The 16,645-nt window shown below is 33.6% G+C and overlaps 1 protein-coding gene across 3 annotated transcripts; it reads right to left on the bottom strand.

Moving 5' to 3' along the window:
• Window positions 1-7,194, bottom strand: LOC120147058 (protein transport protein SEC23-like). 3 transcript variants are annotated; one of them, XM_039160527.1, is made up of 13 exons: window positions 6,268-7,194; window positions 6,011-6,184; window positions 5,277-5,438; window positions 4,754-4,896; window positions 3,981-4,056; window positions 3,709-3,881; window positions 2,966-3,047; window positions 2,521-2,598; window positions 1,988-2,149; window positions 1,623-1,886; window positions 940-1,041; window positions 381-558; window positions 1-287 (listed from the first exon to the last, which is right to left on the bottom strand). In XM_039160527.1, the coding sequence occupies exons 1-12, from the start codon at window positions 6,970-6,972 to the stop codon at window positions 409-411; spliced, it is 2,271 nt and encodes a 756-aa protein (XP_039016458.1). In that variant the 5' UTR covers window positions 6,973-7,194; the 3' UTR covers window positions 1-287; window positions 381-408. The 3 variants fall into 3 exon arrangements, with proteins under 3 accessions (XP_039016458.1, XP_039016454.1, XP_039016462.1); XM_039160523.1 differs by having other exon boundaries at window positions 272-558; XM_039160531.1 differs by lacking the exon at window positions 1-287 and having other exon boundaries at window positions 416-555; window positions 938-1,041; window positions 6,268-7,191.
• Between the last annotated feature and the right edge of the window lie 9,451 nt (window positions 7,195-16,645).

Below are 16,645 nucleotides of genomic sequence, written 5' to 3'. Positions count from 1 at the left end.
ATCCCTAAGAATGAAGTCTTTAACCCTAATGGGTGTATATATGACCTGAATCCCAGTCCTCAATACAAACGAACCCTAATTGACACTGCTGGTACTGAAACAGGGATCCTCACAGATACATCCTCGACCATACCCCCTTCCTTTCCCTAAAAAACTCAAACTTTTGACTCGGCTCACCTCTTCGTTGCATCGATTACCATATCCGTTCACGAATGCGAACACATTCCCAGCAAGCTCCACAGAATGACACGGTGCTATTCTTATTAATTGTTTCTTTTTCAAAACCGCTTCATGTGATTGATGGAAAGGAAAAGAACCAAAGGGTAAAGAGGATGTGAGAGTGAATATAGAACTCACAACGATGGAATTTTTCGGAATACCTGAGACTTTCAACTAGTTTTCTACAAATCAAGACTGCACGGCTAATATCTGAAGATGCTCGCAGAACACTCGTAAGCTTACATCATCTGTAAAGATTATATCTGATCCAGGTGCTATATCGGCGGCACTATTGTATGTGGCTGATGGATTCAACTTCGCCAATAAAAATCTTGCCTGCAAAAGATAACAAAAATTAGCCGTTCAGTTATGTTATTCCAAGAAAATAAAATTAAAAACTTGGAGGATCACAGTCATTTTTTTACATCAGACTGATGGGAAAAGGTAGAGATGAATAGAATAGTGATCACATCATAGCAAGGAGAAAAGTTACCAAAGCTAAACCCAGAGAAGAATTTGGTGCACACAGTTCACAGATGTAATTCAGAAATTGTACTTGGTTTTCTTAAAGATTGATATGCAAAAGTTCAACATAATTCAGATATTCAAGAATAAGTGATACTTTATTGCAGCATCTATTTAAAAACGATAGAATTCACAAGGGTACGGATACATATTATATCTCTGAAAAGAATCAATATTAAGGAAATTTGCTCACCTGGAACTATGCTGATCACATACAACCAATCTTGGGACAGGGAAGCGTTCCTGAATAATAATTTGGGCATCAACCCGGGGTGCATCCAAAAGTAGTGCAAATGCCTGTTGAAAACTATAGCTTTAGAAAACAGAATCATAGACTACAGGAACTTTAAAATTGGGTAGTAAACTATGGACCTTAAGCTTATTAAAGACTTCACCAAAGAACAGCCATATTTCCAAAAACCTGATTGTTGTATCTCAGAGATTAAAAAATAAAACAATTGTGGAAAAGAAAAGTGACAACCATGCACCAGACTTTCCCTACAAAACATACTCTGTTTTATAATAAAAGCACAATATTCACAATATCTCAGCAAATAACATCATGCTGAACTTTGTAGTTTCCATTTTAAAGCTAAAGAGTGATGGTACAAGGGATTTTCTTCAGTTAGTAGTTTAGGATAAAATTCTAGCGGGAATAGCACATCAATATAAGAATAATATCATTATTTCTTTCTTAGAGAACTACGGCTCCAGCTTATCTCAAACTCAAGTGATCAGACATTTATTATATTAATGTAAACATAAGCCTGAGCTCTGGGATCTCTACTGAAAAGCCATTTTTGCACATTTTGAACGAATGATTATGATAATAAAGAAACCTTTACATTCAGCTCTACATTTAGTCTGAGCATACATGCCTGATGTTCAGGTTGATTCTGGTAACCCATGTTGCGCCACTGTGCTATTGTTATACCATGGAAAACAACAATACTAAAATATGAATCTAGCAAGAGAATATGATCAGCTGAAATGGAAGCCACATCCAATAATGCTGGTTGGGGCGGTGAGCTGAATGTATATGATATTAGAGATGGTTGAACCATAACAGCTGTATTAGTAATATTTTCCCTGTTTAATATAATGCGAAAATAAGCAGTTTCATCTGGACTGTTGTTAAAAACCTGCCACACAAAAGGAGTGGGGAAAGAAAAACTCATATATAGAGGTTGATTAAATATCATAAAAAGACTGGAAATTAGAAGGGGAAAAAAGAAACAGATACCTGTACAAATTGTGACCGCCGTAGATTAAACATAAATTGAGGAAACAAAGAAAAGCAAGGGTTCAATGTGAAAGATGATGGATCGTCCTTCCGGTAGTTGCCAAATTTGGTACAAAGACGAATGAGATTCCGATCTAACCACGTTGTTGCATCAAATCCCTCCTAAGTGAAACAAAATCCATAATAATTAATAAGTGCTCACAAGGAACAATTAAAAGTGTTATTAAATTGACAAGGAGCCAACAAACAACAGATAGAAGATATAACAAGGGGAGAGGTCAGGGGCTAGGAAAAAAGCAAGTAGGGACAACCACTAAACACTAGGGCAAAGCATTAAAAGGAAGTCCTTATCCATAATATGAATAGATAGTAACTGGGGAGATAATTATAGCCAGAAGATATCAGACATATATATATATATATTAATGAACTAGGCAGAAGGTAACAGCTACATATATTATAGCTGACAGTGAATACATCCAAACAAGAAATAAAACAAAACTCGACAACTGAATAACGATATCTTAAATTACCTCTGTCTCCATTTTGAGAGAAGTTATTCTTGCCATTACAACGGCAGCAGTCTCTTGATCGAAACCTTGTATTAATTCCTAGAAAGGACTCAAAGGAGATATTTGACAGTTAGCATGAACTAATTCCAATAAAATTTCCAAAAAACAGAATGAACCAAATATACAGACCAAGACACATGGCAATGACTTCAACCCTCCCCCAAACCCTCAACAACAAATAAAGGAACAGGGGAAAACAACCCTTACACATGACCAACTAATGAAACATAATGATACAATGGAGAATGGGATATACTTAGTTGTTTTAGACAATTAGTTAAACAAGTGTACAAATGGTGTGGTTTACAGTGAAACAACAAACAAAAGAAGGATAAAGACTAAAATAATAAATTAAAATATTACTAGTAGATCCTGCATCAACAAAAATGAGAGAATCTGCGCTAACCTCAGAACTAATAGCACTGTCTACCCATCTTCTTGTCACAGTCGTGACTCGAAGCATTGTTTTACCTTCAGGATCTTGATAACTGCAATTAAATAAACATCACAATCAAACGCATTGTAGTCAAACGAGCAGGGGAGAATAGGCGCATGAAAATTGCCCGAGGAGCAAGGCACAAAAAAACTCTCATGTCTCATCTAAAAGTAATATGCCATGATAAGTCTTCTTGCATGTGTGTATTAGTTTCTGTGTGTGTAAAACAATCTTACGGTATATAATTCTTATAATTAAACTCTAGAGATAGTCCAGTCTATATAAAAAAGCATGCAACGTTTTCCTTTATTTGGTAATAAGCATGATTTCCTTATATATCCCATGTTTGGGTTGAACACTAAAACATTGAGAAGTAGAAAGTTCGAAATTGTCCCATTTTTTAACCATAAACAGTAGAGCTAATGAAAAAATTAAAAATAGAGAGAACTTCAATCATGAAAGCTGTTTTTCTTTTATTTGCACCTACCACCCTATAAAAAGCATGCCTAGACACATCAAGTGCATGTTTGATCAGATGTGTCTTGTCTAAAAGGTCCTAAGTTGCTTTTATAGTCTAGCACTAATGAGACACATAGGTGCAAACCTTAAAAAGGCTTACCAAATTACAAAAGGAACAAATTAAAGAAATAAATCAAGCATATTAATGCTAATGTAAATAAAACAGAGCCTTTTGAGGAGTTTATGTAGCAAACCCCATAAGAAACTGCAAATACAGTTGTGGATTCATAGTTCCACGAACACTTGATTCATCGGTTGATGAAAGATCAAATAAAACTGTCAAGCAAGTACTCTTGTCAAGGCCACACATTTTCCATGTTGTAGTGTTACCCTCCCCAATGACCGTGTCAGAGACATTAGTTCCTTTCTGCAACAATCATCTTAACCAGCTTAAATATCCATAAATATAAGTAGATTCAATTTACAGATGAGTAAGTAAAATGGCTAGATGGTTAAATGGCCCAACCTTCTGCAGAGATGAGCAAGGTCCAATGATCCCCTGAACCTTGATGTCTTTCGAACAATTGATCTCAAGCATGCCACTAAAAAACAAAGAGCTTACAATGAGTTTAAAATTCATAACCAAACCAACAAGCCTCAATCCCGATACTTTTGGGGTCGGTTGTGAAACCCAAGACAGAATCATTTGCATTGTATGCATGAATGTTCCTCCAATCAATCCTATCTACCATCATCTCCTCTTTAGGCTCTAATAGCTTCAAATAATTATTTTATCAACTACAACCATGGGCTTCTTTAGGCCATTTAGAATTAAATTGAAAATAGGAATTTAATATAAAACAGCAAGGATGTTCCCATTGCCGCATCATAATACTTACACAGCTACATTACTTCGTCCAATGTAAGCATTCACATTTGCAACAATTAGGAAAACCTATTAAGCCAAAAGAACAATACCAACATAGAACACCAGTTTAATAATTTTCATCTATGCAACTTTTTGTAATTTGATAAGTCAGCAAGCTAGGTCAAAATTTTATATTCTCCAAATGTAGCAACACCCAGTGCAGAATCATGTGAAAAATAAGCTATGAGAAGTTGGCATGTGTAGAATTCAAAAAACATGATAATGACAATTTGAAATGGAATAAAATTGTAAATTCACCAATTAAGAACAGAACTATATGGTTATTATCAGCACTATAGATAAGAGAAGAGAAAAGTAAATTTAAAAAGTTGAACATGAACAAGAAGCCTAGGTGTGGTACAAGAACCAACTTAAAACATAGGCCAAGAGACTGTTCCCCGCCCTCAAAGACACGCTTGAAAGAGTCTTTGAATGCAGAATGACCAAAACTTTCGGATAGAACAACAAGGCCACCTGTCCTTTCGATTGCAACTTTCATTTCAGCAACCCCAACCTAAGAACAAAAAGAAAAAAATACATCTTCAACAATATACGTTTTGAAGAACGACAATGTCTGAAATCATTGTCATTCACTTAAACTAAAAGGTATGTACCAATGGTAAATGTACTAGCTATTAGATTCCACAATTTTCTACAAAATAAAACTTTACATCACAACCCACCAATTATAGAAACATAACAAAATCAAGGCTTAGCATCTTAATGAATAAATTTCAAATGCAAGAAAAACAGAGAGTGATACAAATTCTAAGCAGAATGGACAGAAGATGAACAGGCACATTACAAATATTACTTTGGCGTATTGAAGTCAATTAACCTAGATCCACATAGAGACAGATTTATCGGAAAACCTAAATGGTGGCCCAGACAGACCTGATCAAGTGCAGATGCAAAAAGGTCAAGTACATGACCCTGGTTGACCAGCTGTTTAGCAAGACTATCATAAAATTTGACTGCTTTCTTAAAATATGGTGCAGCATCCTTATGAAGATCTTTATGGGAACGTACAGGTTCTGACAAGTCTTTTGAAACAATCTGCAGAAAACCACACTAATAAGTATCATCTTGATGGCAGCCAAGAAATACACATTAAACAAGAAGCAATTCTCAAGTGAAGATTTTTTCTAATCTCCATTTTCATCAATTAAATCATAGTTGTGTATGAATTCTGCCTATAACTACCAAGGTATTTAAGAACCAAATTTGTCAGCACAAAACAATTAACTATTAAGGTCAAGGTGACAAGCTTGCAACTTTATCAAATACCACCCCCAATGAAACATTCACCAGAAACTTGAAACTAAGAAAAAAAAGGGAAAAGTTGTAACAATAGAGAAATGTGTAAAATGCACATAAATGTTAGTAACGAAACATAATAGAAAATTCAAGAGTGCAGAAGAAATAAAACTCATGCCTATTACGACAAACCATATCCATCCCAAGTTCCCAACTATAACATACTATTTGTGTAACATCCCAAAAACAAAACAATTCATAAGAAACACACGTTAAATGCATCACTATCAGCAACATAAATTTGATTTGTATCAGTAAGTTTGGGAATTGGTAAAATTTGAGAAGCTAAACAAAGAATTTAATGGCATTACCGTGCCTGGCCCTTCAGTACATGGACCACCAACCAAAGCTATAACCCTAGCACCAGTACCAGGCAAGCAGGCTCCAAGCAGTCCTGCAGCAACACTTAAGGCTATTCCAGTGCACCTTGAGGGTCTGCAGCCTGCTTGTACAGGCCATTGATCCGCTTGCAACTCATCCAGCAACTACATTGAAATCAACCAACCACTTGATAAAAAAAATCAAAAATTTAAAAACTAATATGAATAATGAATAAATCCAAACGCACAGAATTGAGAGAGTATTCACAATCTGAAGCAGGCAATAAAAACCGGTTAATTCCAGTATCCGTGTACCCATTTGGCAGTCCTTTCGAATAACCAGACTTCGGCCGCCGCCCTGCAGCACCGAGACCTAACTGCTCTAACACCTGCCCCTTGGGTACCTCCTTACTCCCCCTGTAAACAAAGACCTTCGAAATTTCTGTGAACCCCAATTCATGAACCTGTGCTTGAGTTCCAAATGAAATGAAACCAACAAGAGCATGTTCCGGCAACAACCCGATGGCCTGTTTCATCGCCGATTTAGCAAATCCTAGCTCTTCCTCGATCATGCAAGTGTCTAACACGAAAACAAACACTGGTTGCAATTGAAGAGCATTGGAAGGGTTGCTTGGATCAGTGTTTGCTTGAAGAGAGTATTTCACGGTGGTGTATTGCGGGTAGAGTTCGCAAGGCAGGTTCGTTTCGGAGATCATGGCATAATGGTGGGGGAAATGGTTGCGCTGGTAACAAAACGGACAGATCCAGATCTTGGCAGCGAAATCGACTTGCGAATAGGCGTTCAGGACGGCGGAACATGTCCGGCACCGGAGAGGAGCGTAAGGGAGCGTCGGAATGTCCGGGTGTGGGCGGATCGGAGCGATCGAAGCAGCCAGCGGAATCACACACTTGCTGGCTTCGAGTTTGGTGCGAGGCCAAGCGTTCCATGTCATCCGTACGCCGTCAGCCCTTCGGGATCGGAACTGGCCATTTCCGACAAGGCAGAATATGTATTTGGGAAAAATTGGAGTCGATGATTCCTTTTTTCTATGGTTTTGGGATTAATATTAGAACCTAGCGAGAGAATGAGGATTTAGGTTTTTTTTCTTAAATTCTTTTTCACTGACCCCATGAGAAAGTGAAGAGAAAAGTGTCACCGGAAGATCAAACATTGAATTAAACAACAGTGAAATGGGAAAACATATTGCAATCTGCAAGATAAGTTTGAATATCGGAATCCATATAACAGATTTTTAATTTGGAAATCATAATACCCAAAGTTAGAGGGATTCTACTCAAATTCAGTATCTTGTAGAATTAGTATTATTAACGGTAAACTACACTACTGAACCCTTTGGATTTCGGTCTATCTTATATTGGTTACCGGTTTCAAAAATTATGTTTTAATCACTTATATTATCGGTTTATTATATTTTAAATTACTTGCTGATTTGACACACTAATAAAATAATTAATTTTTAATTTGACCTTTAAATTTTAAAAAATTAATAATTTGATTTAAACTTTTAATAATTATTAATTTAATCTCCAAAATGTAGATAAAATATCAATTCAATTTTGAATCCAATTAAAATCTTCATCTATCTATTGTTGATCATCTCTATAAACAACATGACTGATTAAATTCGAAGTTTGAGATGAAAGTTTCATCTTTTGATGATGAACAACTCAATCAAGTTATCTTTCCAATTTTGAAGGGGCTAGGACTTCTGGTGTATGGTGCCTAAAGGATATATGAGTTGGTGTTTGCGGAAGTTGTTCTTTTACGTGATGAGGCTCGTCCTCTTTTTCTTGCTTCTGCTAACCCGGATATTTTGATCACTAGGAGATTGGATGGATATTAGATTCAAGAGGGATAGAGTTTCCTGGAACAAATTGGTTTGGTTTACATTCCATGTGCCGAAGCATGCTATCATTGTTTGGTTGGTATTTTAGGGAGGCTTAACACAAGGGATCGCCTCATTCGTTTTGGCATGATGGTTGATGATATGTGCGTGTTTTGTGGTAGTGTTGCTGAGATAAGGGGTTACCTTTTCTTTGGTTGTTCCTTTTCTGACTCGATTTAGAAGGGTCTTAATACTTGTGGCTAGTAAAGACCTATTAGAAATTGGGATTTTGAGTTGCGATGAGTCGTTAAGAATTTGAAAGGTAAGTCCCTGATTACCTTCATTTTAAATATTGCTTGAAATGCTCTTATTTACTTTGTTTTGGTTTGAAAAAAATGGCAGAATCTTTGATCATTGTGTGAGTAGTGAGGATAATGTTTTTGAGTCTATTAGAAAGATTGTTAGAATTAAGTTCAAGGGTAGCTGTATAGATAGAGCAGATGGGATAAATTCTTTACTTTGTACAGTTTGGGGTATTCTTGAGTGAACTCCTTTGTTTTTGTTTGGTGCTCGGATTTGATGTAGCAACTTTGTGCATTCTTTGAATATAATGAATTCATCTTATCTAAAAAAATATCAAGAGCACCATTAAAGCGTAAAGGTGTCGAGGTGAGACTGCATTTTCTCTAAACAACGTTATTTCTCATAGATTATGAGTTAACCTTTTTTCTGTTTTGATTTTATTTTTATTAATTATTAATATTTAAGATTAAATATTTTAAAAAACTATAAATTTTACAGTTTTATAAAAAAAATATGTTTTTTTACTCCTAAACGTTTAAAATAAACCTCATTGAGATTTTCGTAAGTCGGTAAATATAGAGTGTCTAAGGTTTTTTATTAATATAGGATAAGTACAAGGTAATATATTTTCAAAGATAATTTTCAATAATTTGATATTGTACACTTACATCCCTGATATTTCTATTGTTCAAACATCAAAGAATAACAATGATTCTCTTATTATCGAGGCCGCTTAGTATGTTCATTGTAAAATCCCAAAAAGCGGCTAATGACTAAAATGTAAGTTTTTGAAACTTTGTGGTCAATTTTGAAAATTGAAATGTTTAGGGACCTAATTGGAATATCTTAGAGTAGGATTGAATAAAAAAGTTTGAAAGATGAAAGGGAATAAGGGTCATTTGATAAGAAATGAATTAAAAATTCATTTGAGTGTATATATATCCACGTGGAGAATGAGGAGGAAAAGAGAGAAATATCTGGAGACTTTGGTTAAGATCTCTTCTTCTTCTTCTTCTTTCCCCGTGACTCCATAGGTAAGATGATATCAAGTTAAAGTTTCCTTTCATTTTAAAGTTGGTTTTCATTCTAGAAGTGTTAGGAAAACTTAAGGAAGTTTAAAGAGAAGTAAAAACTAAAAAGATTTGCAAGTTATGGGAGATTGAAATTAAGGGGTTTTTAAGTGAATTGTTGGGAGAGAGTTTGTAAATGGATTTGTAAGTTATATTTGACTTATCATTAGTCAAAATAAGAGATTTAAGAGGTTTGACAGAGTTAATAACAAAGTTGAATATTTGGTAAGATTTTAGTTTCAAGTGTTCTAGTTAAATATTGGTTGCTAAGATGAGTTAAAATGATATAAGATGCTTTGAGTGAGTATAGTTGAGTTTGAAGTACTGAGAGGAGTTCAAGGTATGGAGTTTATATAAGTTTTGATAAATTTTTGGGTTAAATAAGTGTATTATGGGCAAGGGGTATCAGTACTGGATGAATATTACCGATACTCCAAAGTAAAAATATGTGAAAATTGGGTCTGGGTTTCGATATGGATGAACAGTATCGATACCATAAGGTAAAAGTGAATTAAATCTTTAAGAAGTATCTATACCGAAGGAGTAGTATCGATACTAGGGGTATCGATACCAATGTTTAAGTATTCGTACAATTTTAATAAGCGAATTCCAGTATGTAAATAGGGTATCAATACTAAAGTATAGTATCGATACCACAATAAGGAAGTATTGGTATTGTACCTTGGGTACCGATACTACTCATATGAAAATTGTGAATTAAGTACTTTGTATAGCTTATGTTATATACGATTGATTAATAGTAATTCAAATTAAGACATTCATATCAATTATATGTATCGTGTAGATATCGAATGGAAACATGTATCTGACGAGTCATCAGGATAACATTGATCAAGTAAGAGATAAGAGTTATAAGTGTTGTTGTGACTAGTGAGGCCAATATGAGTGCATATTAATATGTATATGGTGTTTATGGAAATGAGACTTGTGATGAGTCTATTTCCAATGTTTTGATTGCATGATTCTATTAATACAAGCATATTGTTTATATGGTTTCTATGTGTACATGAATACATGTTATATGTTATATGCATTGTTATTCATGAACTATGTGTTACATGTTATTTTATGTGATAATGATCTATGAGAATATATGATAACAAGGTATAAGTTATATGAATTAGATCTATGTGAATACATGTCTGCATGGTAACCTATGTGCACTAATATAAATAACCTATGTTAGTAAATGAAAAAGTGAGATTAGCTCAATAACATTGACCTATGTGATTACATGAGAAATGATATAAGCTATGTGACTATGAGCTATGAAAGTACATGTCTATGAGATGATCTATATGACTATGCGAATACGTGATATAATCTATGTGATACAGAATTATGTGAATAATTGAAAATGTGAAATGTGTAAACAGTAAGCCTATAAGTATGTGTTATGAGAGCTAAGGGTATTATTGGCATGCCAAGAGTCGAGAGTTCTACGCGGTCCTTCAGGACAATTCTACGTGGTCCTTTAGGACATTTCTACGCGGTCCTTCAGGACATCTATATGGTCATTCGGGACAATCTATATGGCACTTTGGTGCAATTTATACGAGTTATGATGACAACATTTGTGCACAACCTCAATGCACTCACATACCTTAAGTTCTCAGAAGTGTACCATGGGCTATTAAAAGAGATAAATAAATAAATTGTATATGATGTTCTGTGTTTTGCTTTGTGATATATTATATGATGTTTACGAAAGTTAAGTACCAGATAATATGATAAAAGGGACTAATGATAACGATATTTGTGTTGATGACGATGATATATATAAATATGCATATATGATGTTATTATATGAGATATTCTATGGTTTCTTAATATGAGGTATATATATATATATATATATATATATATATATATATATTAAGTGGTTGTAGAGTTTATTTCTCAATAATGTACTATGAACTAATAACTGAAATAAAATGAGTGAACCATGCATTAAATTATATGTGAATACTGGTTAAATTCATGATGATATATGTTCTGTTTGATTAAATAGGTGATGTGTTTGTATGTTGTGAAAGTATGTGGTTATATGTTCCAATATGTCATTTATGCATTTTATGCCTCACTAAGTCCTCGACTTAGCGTGTGAGTGTTTCACACACATGTATAGAGGAGCAGGAAGAGCAAAGCTAAGTTCAAATAAGACAACATACCCATACAAGAAGATCAGATCAGAAACAATGTATATAGTATGTTATTTGTTTAATTAAAGTAGTTGGCATGAAATTTAAAGATTTGAATTAGATATGCTCTAATAGGTTTTTGTTGGGATTTGTGGAAGCTCGAATCGATAGCCGAAATGGTTTGTAAAAAGGGGTTGGAATAGTTTTTATGTTTAGGGAGTAAGGAGATTGAAAGATAGAGAATTGCAAGCGATTTATAGTGGTTCGACTTCTCAACCAAGTCTACATCCACTACCTTAGCTCCTCACCAAGGATTTTCCAACAAATTCACTAATTTGTTCTTTCTTTTTAAGGACAAATAGATAACCTTTACAACTCCCTATTTTTTCATGGGATAAACTAGAACCTTTCCCCTTTACAAAAGGATAAAAGAAGTAAACAAATAAACCTCTCAAAGGTAGGTATTTACAAGAATTAAGCTCACAAGAACAAATATTTATAAGAGAAAGGAAAATAAGAATAAAAAGCTCTTCTCTTGTGTTTGATTGCTTGGATAGTTGTTCTCTATATTCTTTAAGTGTCTTGAACATGTATTTATAAGTTGGAATGAGTTTGAAGTCGTATATAGCCATTGGGGATTTATTTTCTGCAAAATAAAACTACCCAGAACAAGGTGTATCAGTACACTCTTTAGGTGTATCGGTACCCCTTCATAAAATTCAAATTTTATGACGTTGGGCTGAAATTATTGTAGTAGTGTATCGGTACATGTAGAGGTATCGATACACATTTTACATTCATTGTTTTACACAGTATCGGTACTGTTTACACAGTATCGGTACTATTCATACAGTACAGTATTATTCATAAAACATTTTTGTGCTCAATTCCAAATTAAATGGACTTTGAATTATTTTTGAAAACTTTGAATAAATTCAATTCAAGTCCAAAACATTTTTCCATAAATTGTTATATCAAAACATAGTTCAACAGTTTTTGTAAAACCAATTGTTTTTATTTAATACAAATTATCTGGATTTTATTTTTAAATGTGAAATTAAATTTTTAGTATCTTGTAAAAGTAAAGGATTTGAAAAGTTAATGTGACACCTCGAATTTGTATCCTGGTCAGATACGGGTTGGAGTGTTACATTTAATGGCATCAGAGATATGATTTAGCCGATTCTAGGGTATGATAAGTTTGAAACAGGGGAATCGTATCGTGTATGAGTAAGAGAGTGGGTTTGATAAGTTGAGTAAATTATCGCAGAGTTAATTGCGACTGGAAAGGATTTATGTGAGGGGTTATTGAGGGTTGTTCCCTAAATTGAGAGCGTGTTATTGGTTTTGAAAATGTTCTATTTTCAAGAAATGTTTAATCGTGTTAAATCTCTAGAGAGATGTTAGGATTTTCGGAAGCTCGAAACGACAACCGAACGATTTGTAAAGAGGGGTCGGAACGGTTTTGTGTTTAAGAGTAAGGAGATTGAAAGATAGAGAATTGCACAGCGATTTATAGTGGTTCGACTTTCTCAATCAAAGTCTACGTCCACTACCTTAGCTCCTCACCAAGGATTTTCCAACAAATTCACTAATTTGTTCTTTCTTTTGAGGACAAAGAGATAACCTTACAACTCCCTAGTTTTTCCGGGCTAAACTAGAACCTTTCCCTAGCTTTTACACGGGCTAAGCTAGAACCTTTCCCCTTTACAAAAGGATAAAAGATGTAAACAATAAAACCTCTCTAAGGTAGGTGTTTACAAGAATTAAGCTCAAAAGAACAAAATATTTACAAGAGAAAGATGAAATAAGAATGAAAAACTCTTCTCTTGTGCTTGATTGCTTGGATAGTTGTTCTCTTACTTCTTCAAGTGTCCTTAGCTTGTATTTATAGCTTGGAATGTGTTTGAAGTCATATCTAGCCGTTGGGGATGTTTTTGAGCCGTTTGGGAATGATTTTCTGCAAAAATAGGCTACCCAGAATGGGGGGAATCGGTACCCCTTCATAGGGAATCGATACCCCTTCATAATATTCAAATATTATGACCGTTGGGCTGATGAACAGTGAGGGAATCGGTACCCCCTTGGGGGGAATCGGTTCCCTTTTACATACTGGAATTTTTTAGCCTCGGGTTACTGTTCAAACAGTGATTTACTGTTCAAATAGTAATTTATTGTTCAAATAGTAAATTACTATTCATAAAAACATTTTTGTGCTCAATTTTAAATTAAAAGAACTTTGAATTGTTTTTGTAAATTTTGAATAAATTCAATTAAGTCCAAATACATTTTGTAAATTCAATTCAAGTCCAAAAACCATTTTGCCTTAAATTGTTATATCGAAACATAGTTCAACAAGAGAGCTTAGAATGAGAGGTAGAGATTCTAGTTTTCAACTTCAACTCGGTCTGAATTAGTTATATCCTCTGTCAGAAGATCAAATTCGATGAGAGCTAGACAGACTCAAGTAGTAGGGTCTAGTACTGAAAGGTTAAATCAGGAGTTAAGAATGGTTAATTGATATGAAGTTAAGTTTAAAAATAAACTTGGTGAATTGGATTTAAAGTTATGTTAGAAATTATGTAAATTTAAGTAGAAGAAGTGTTTTAAATGGATTAGGTGAGTATTTGAATCTGGTATTTGATGAATCAAGTGGAGAAAATGCAAGTATAAGAAATGTTAAAGAATAAGGTTATGTGCTAGTAGTGTTGACTATCAAGTTATGAAGATGTGATCAGGATTGGTAATTAGAGATAAGTATAAGTGATATGAAAAGAGTATGGGAGCATGAAGAAAAAGATATGACCTATGTTACAAGGAGATTTTGATTTGTGAAGGAATAAATATAAATAAATTAATGATGGAGTTTAAAGGATCAAGTATAACAAGGGTTATATGGAGGTGTAGATTATAAGTTTGGTATCAAAGTATGAAATAGGTAGGAAAAGGGGATAACTAAAGACTTAAAGTTGGATGAATATTATCATACCATAAAAGAGTTATCATTAAAGTTGTTTGTAATGCGTGGTATGCAGCAAGTTAAAAAAGGTATCAAGATAGTTTTTAGTCAAGTTTTGTGTAAAAGAAATATTGGACACCAATAAGTTAGTTTGAATGGAAATATTGAGATTTGGTATGGACAGATTGGATCAAAGAAGTTGAAGAAAGAGTGAAGATAGATGATAATTAATAAAACTTCTACGCATATTTGGAAAGAAATAAATATTGAATAGATTCTTTTTCATATCATTGCACCGGAATAAATAGAAATTTAATCTGATTTGATCTATGAAGAAGAACCTGTGCAAATTTTGGCATATGAAGTTAAACAGCTCAAGAATAAGACAATTCCATTGGTCAAAGTTTTGTGGAGAAATCTTAAAGTAATGGAAGCAATATGAGAATGTGAATAGGATATGTGTAGATAGTGCCCCATCTCTTTGTGCAGTGAAGATTTGAGGATGAATTTTCTTAAGGGGGAGATTTGTAACATCCCAAAAAGTGGGCTAATGACTAAAATGTAAGTTTTTGAAACTTTATCATCAATTTTGAAAAATTTAAAAGTTCAGGGACCTAATTGGAATATCTTTGAGTAGGAATAAATAACAAAATTTGAAAGATAAAAGGGTATAAGGGTCATTTGATAAGAAATTCATTAAAAATTCATTCGGGTGTATATATATCCAAGTGGAGAATGAGGAGAAAAAGAGAAAGAAATATCTAGAGAATTTGGTTCAGCTCTCTTCTTTTTCTTCTTTTCTCCCTGTGACTCCATTGGTAAGGTAAAATGAAATCAAGTTAAAGTTTCCTTTAATTTTAAAGTTGGTTTTGATTCTGGAAGTGTTAGGAAAGCTTAAACAAGTTTAAAGATAAGTAAAAACTAAAAGATTTGCAAGTTGTGAGAGATCGAAATTAAGGGGTTTTTAAGTGAATTATTGGGAGAGAGTTTGTAAATGGATTTGTAAGTCATATTTGACTTGTCATCAGTCAAAATAAGATATTTAAGAGGTTTAAGAGAGTTAATAACAAAGTTGAATAATTGGTAAGATTTTTATTTTCAAGTGTTCTAGTTAAATATTGGATGCTAAGATAAGTTAAAATGATATAAGATGGTTTGAGAGAGTATAGTTGAGTTTGAAGAACTGCGATGAGTTCAAGGTATGGAGTTTATATAAGTTTTGATAAATTTTTAAGTTAAATGAGTGTATTCTGGGCAAGCGATGTTGGTACTGGATGAACAATACTGATACTCCAAAGTAAAAATATGTGAAAATTGGGTTTGGGTATTGATACTGGATGAACAGTATCGATACCATAAAGTAAGAGTGAATTAAATCTTTAAGAAGTATCTATACCGAAAGAGTAGTATCGATACTAGGGGTATCGATACCAATGTTAAAGTATCAGTACTATTTTGATAGACGAATTCCAGTATGTAAATAGGGTATCGATACTGAAGTACAGTATCGATACCACAATAAGGAAGTATCAGTATTGTACCTTGGGTTCCGATCCTACTTGTATGGAAATTATGAATTAAGTACTTTGTATAGCTTATGTTATATACGATTGATTAATAGTAATTCGAATTAAGACATTCATATCGATTATATGTATCGTGTAGATATTGGATGGAAGCAGGTATATGACGAGTCATCGGGATAACATTGATCAAGTAAGAGATAAGAGTTATAAGTGTTGATATGACTAGTGGGGCCAATGTGAGTGCATATTAATATATATATGGTGTTTATGGAAATGAGACTTGCGATGAGTCTATTATTTCCAATGTTTTGATTGCATGATTTTATGAATACAAACATATTGTTTATATGGTTTCTATGTGTACATGAATACATGTTTATGTGTTATATGCATTGTTATTCATGAACTATGTGTACAGGTTATCTTATGTGATAATGATCTATGAGAATATACGATAACAAGGTAAAAGTTATATGAATTATATATATGTGAATATATGTCTACATAGTAACCTATGTGAACTGATATAAATAACCTATGTGAGTAAATGAAAAAGTGAGATAAGCTCAATAACATTAACCTATGTGATTACATGAGAAATTATATAAGCTATGTGACTATGAGCTATATGAGTACATGTCTATGTGATGATCTATGTGACTATGCGAACATGTGATATAATCTATGTGATATAGAACTATGTGAATAATTGAAAATGTGAAATGTGTAAACAATAAGCCCATAAGTATGTGTTATGAG

The sequence above is a fragment of the Hibiscus syriacus genome, unplaced genomic scaffold (genome assembly GCF_006381635.1).
Source record: "Hibiscus syriacus cultivar Baekdansim isolate YM2019G1 unplaced genomic scaffold, ASM638163v2 tig00002511_pilon, whole genome shotgun sequence".
Classification (NCBI taxonomy): domain Eukaryota; kingdom Viridiplantae; phylum Streptophyta; class Magnoliopsida; order Malvales; family Malvaceae; genus Hibiscus; species Hibiscus syriacus.
Note: the sequence above shows the minus strand (reverse complement) of the source record. Positions and strands in the feature narration are given on the sequence as shown.

What these genes read in the sequence shown, in the direction of transcription:
- LOC120147058 (XM_039160527.1), bottom strand. Translation starts at nt 6,972, where the DNA reads ATGACATGGAACGCTTGGCCTCGCACCAAACTCGAAGCCAGCAAGTGT. An exon ending in GTGAATACTCTCTCAATTCT is followed by an intron (nt 6,185 to 6,267) that starts GTGCGTTTGGAT and finishes ATTTCAATGTAG; the next exon opens with TTGCTGGATGAGTTGCAAGC. An exon ending in GTACTGAAGGGCCAGGCACG is followed by an intron (nt 5,439 to 6,010) that starts GTAATGCCATTA and finishes GGTTTTCTGCAG; the next exon opens with ATTGTTTCAAAAGACTTGTC.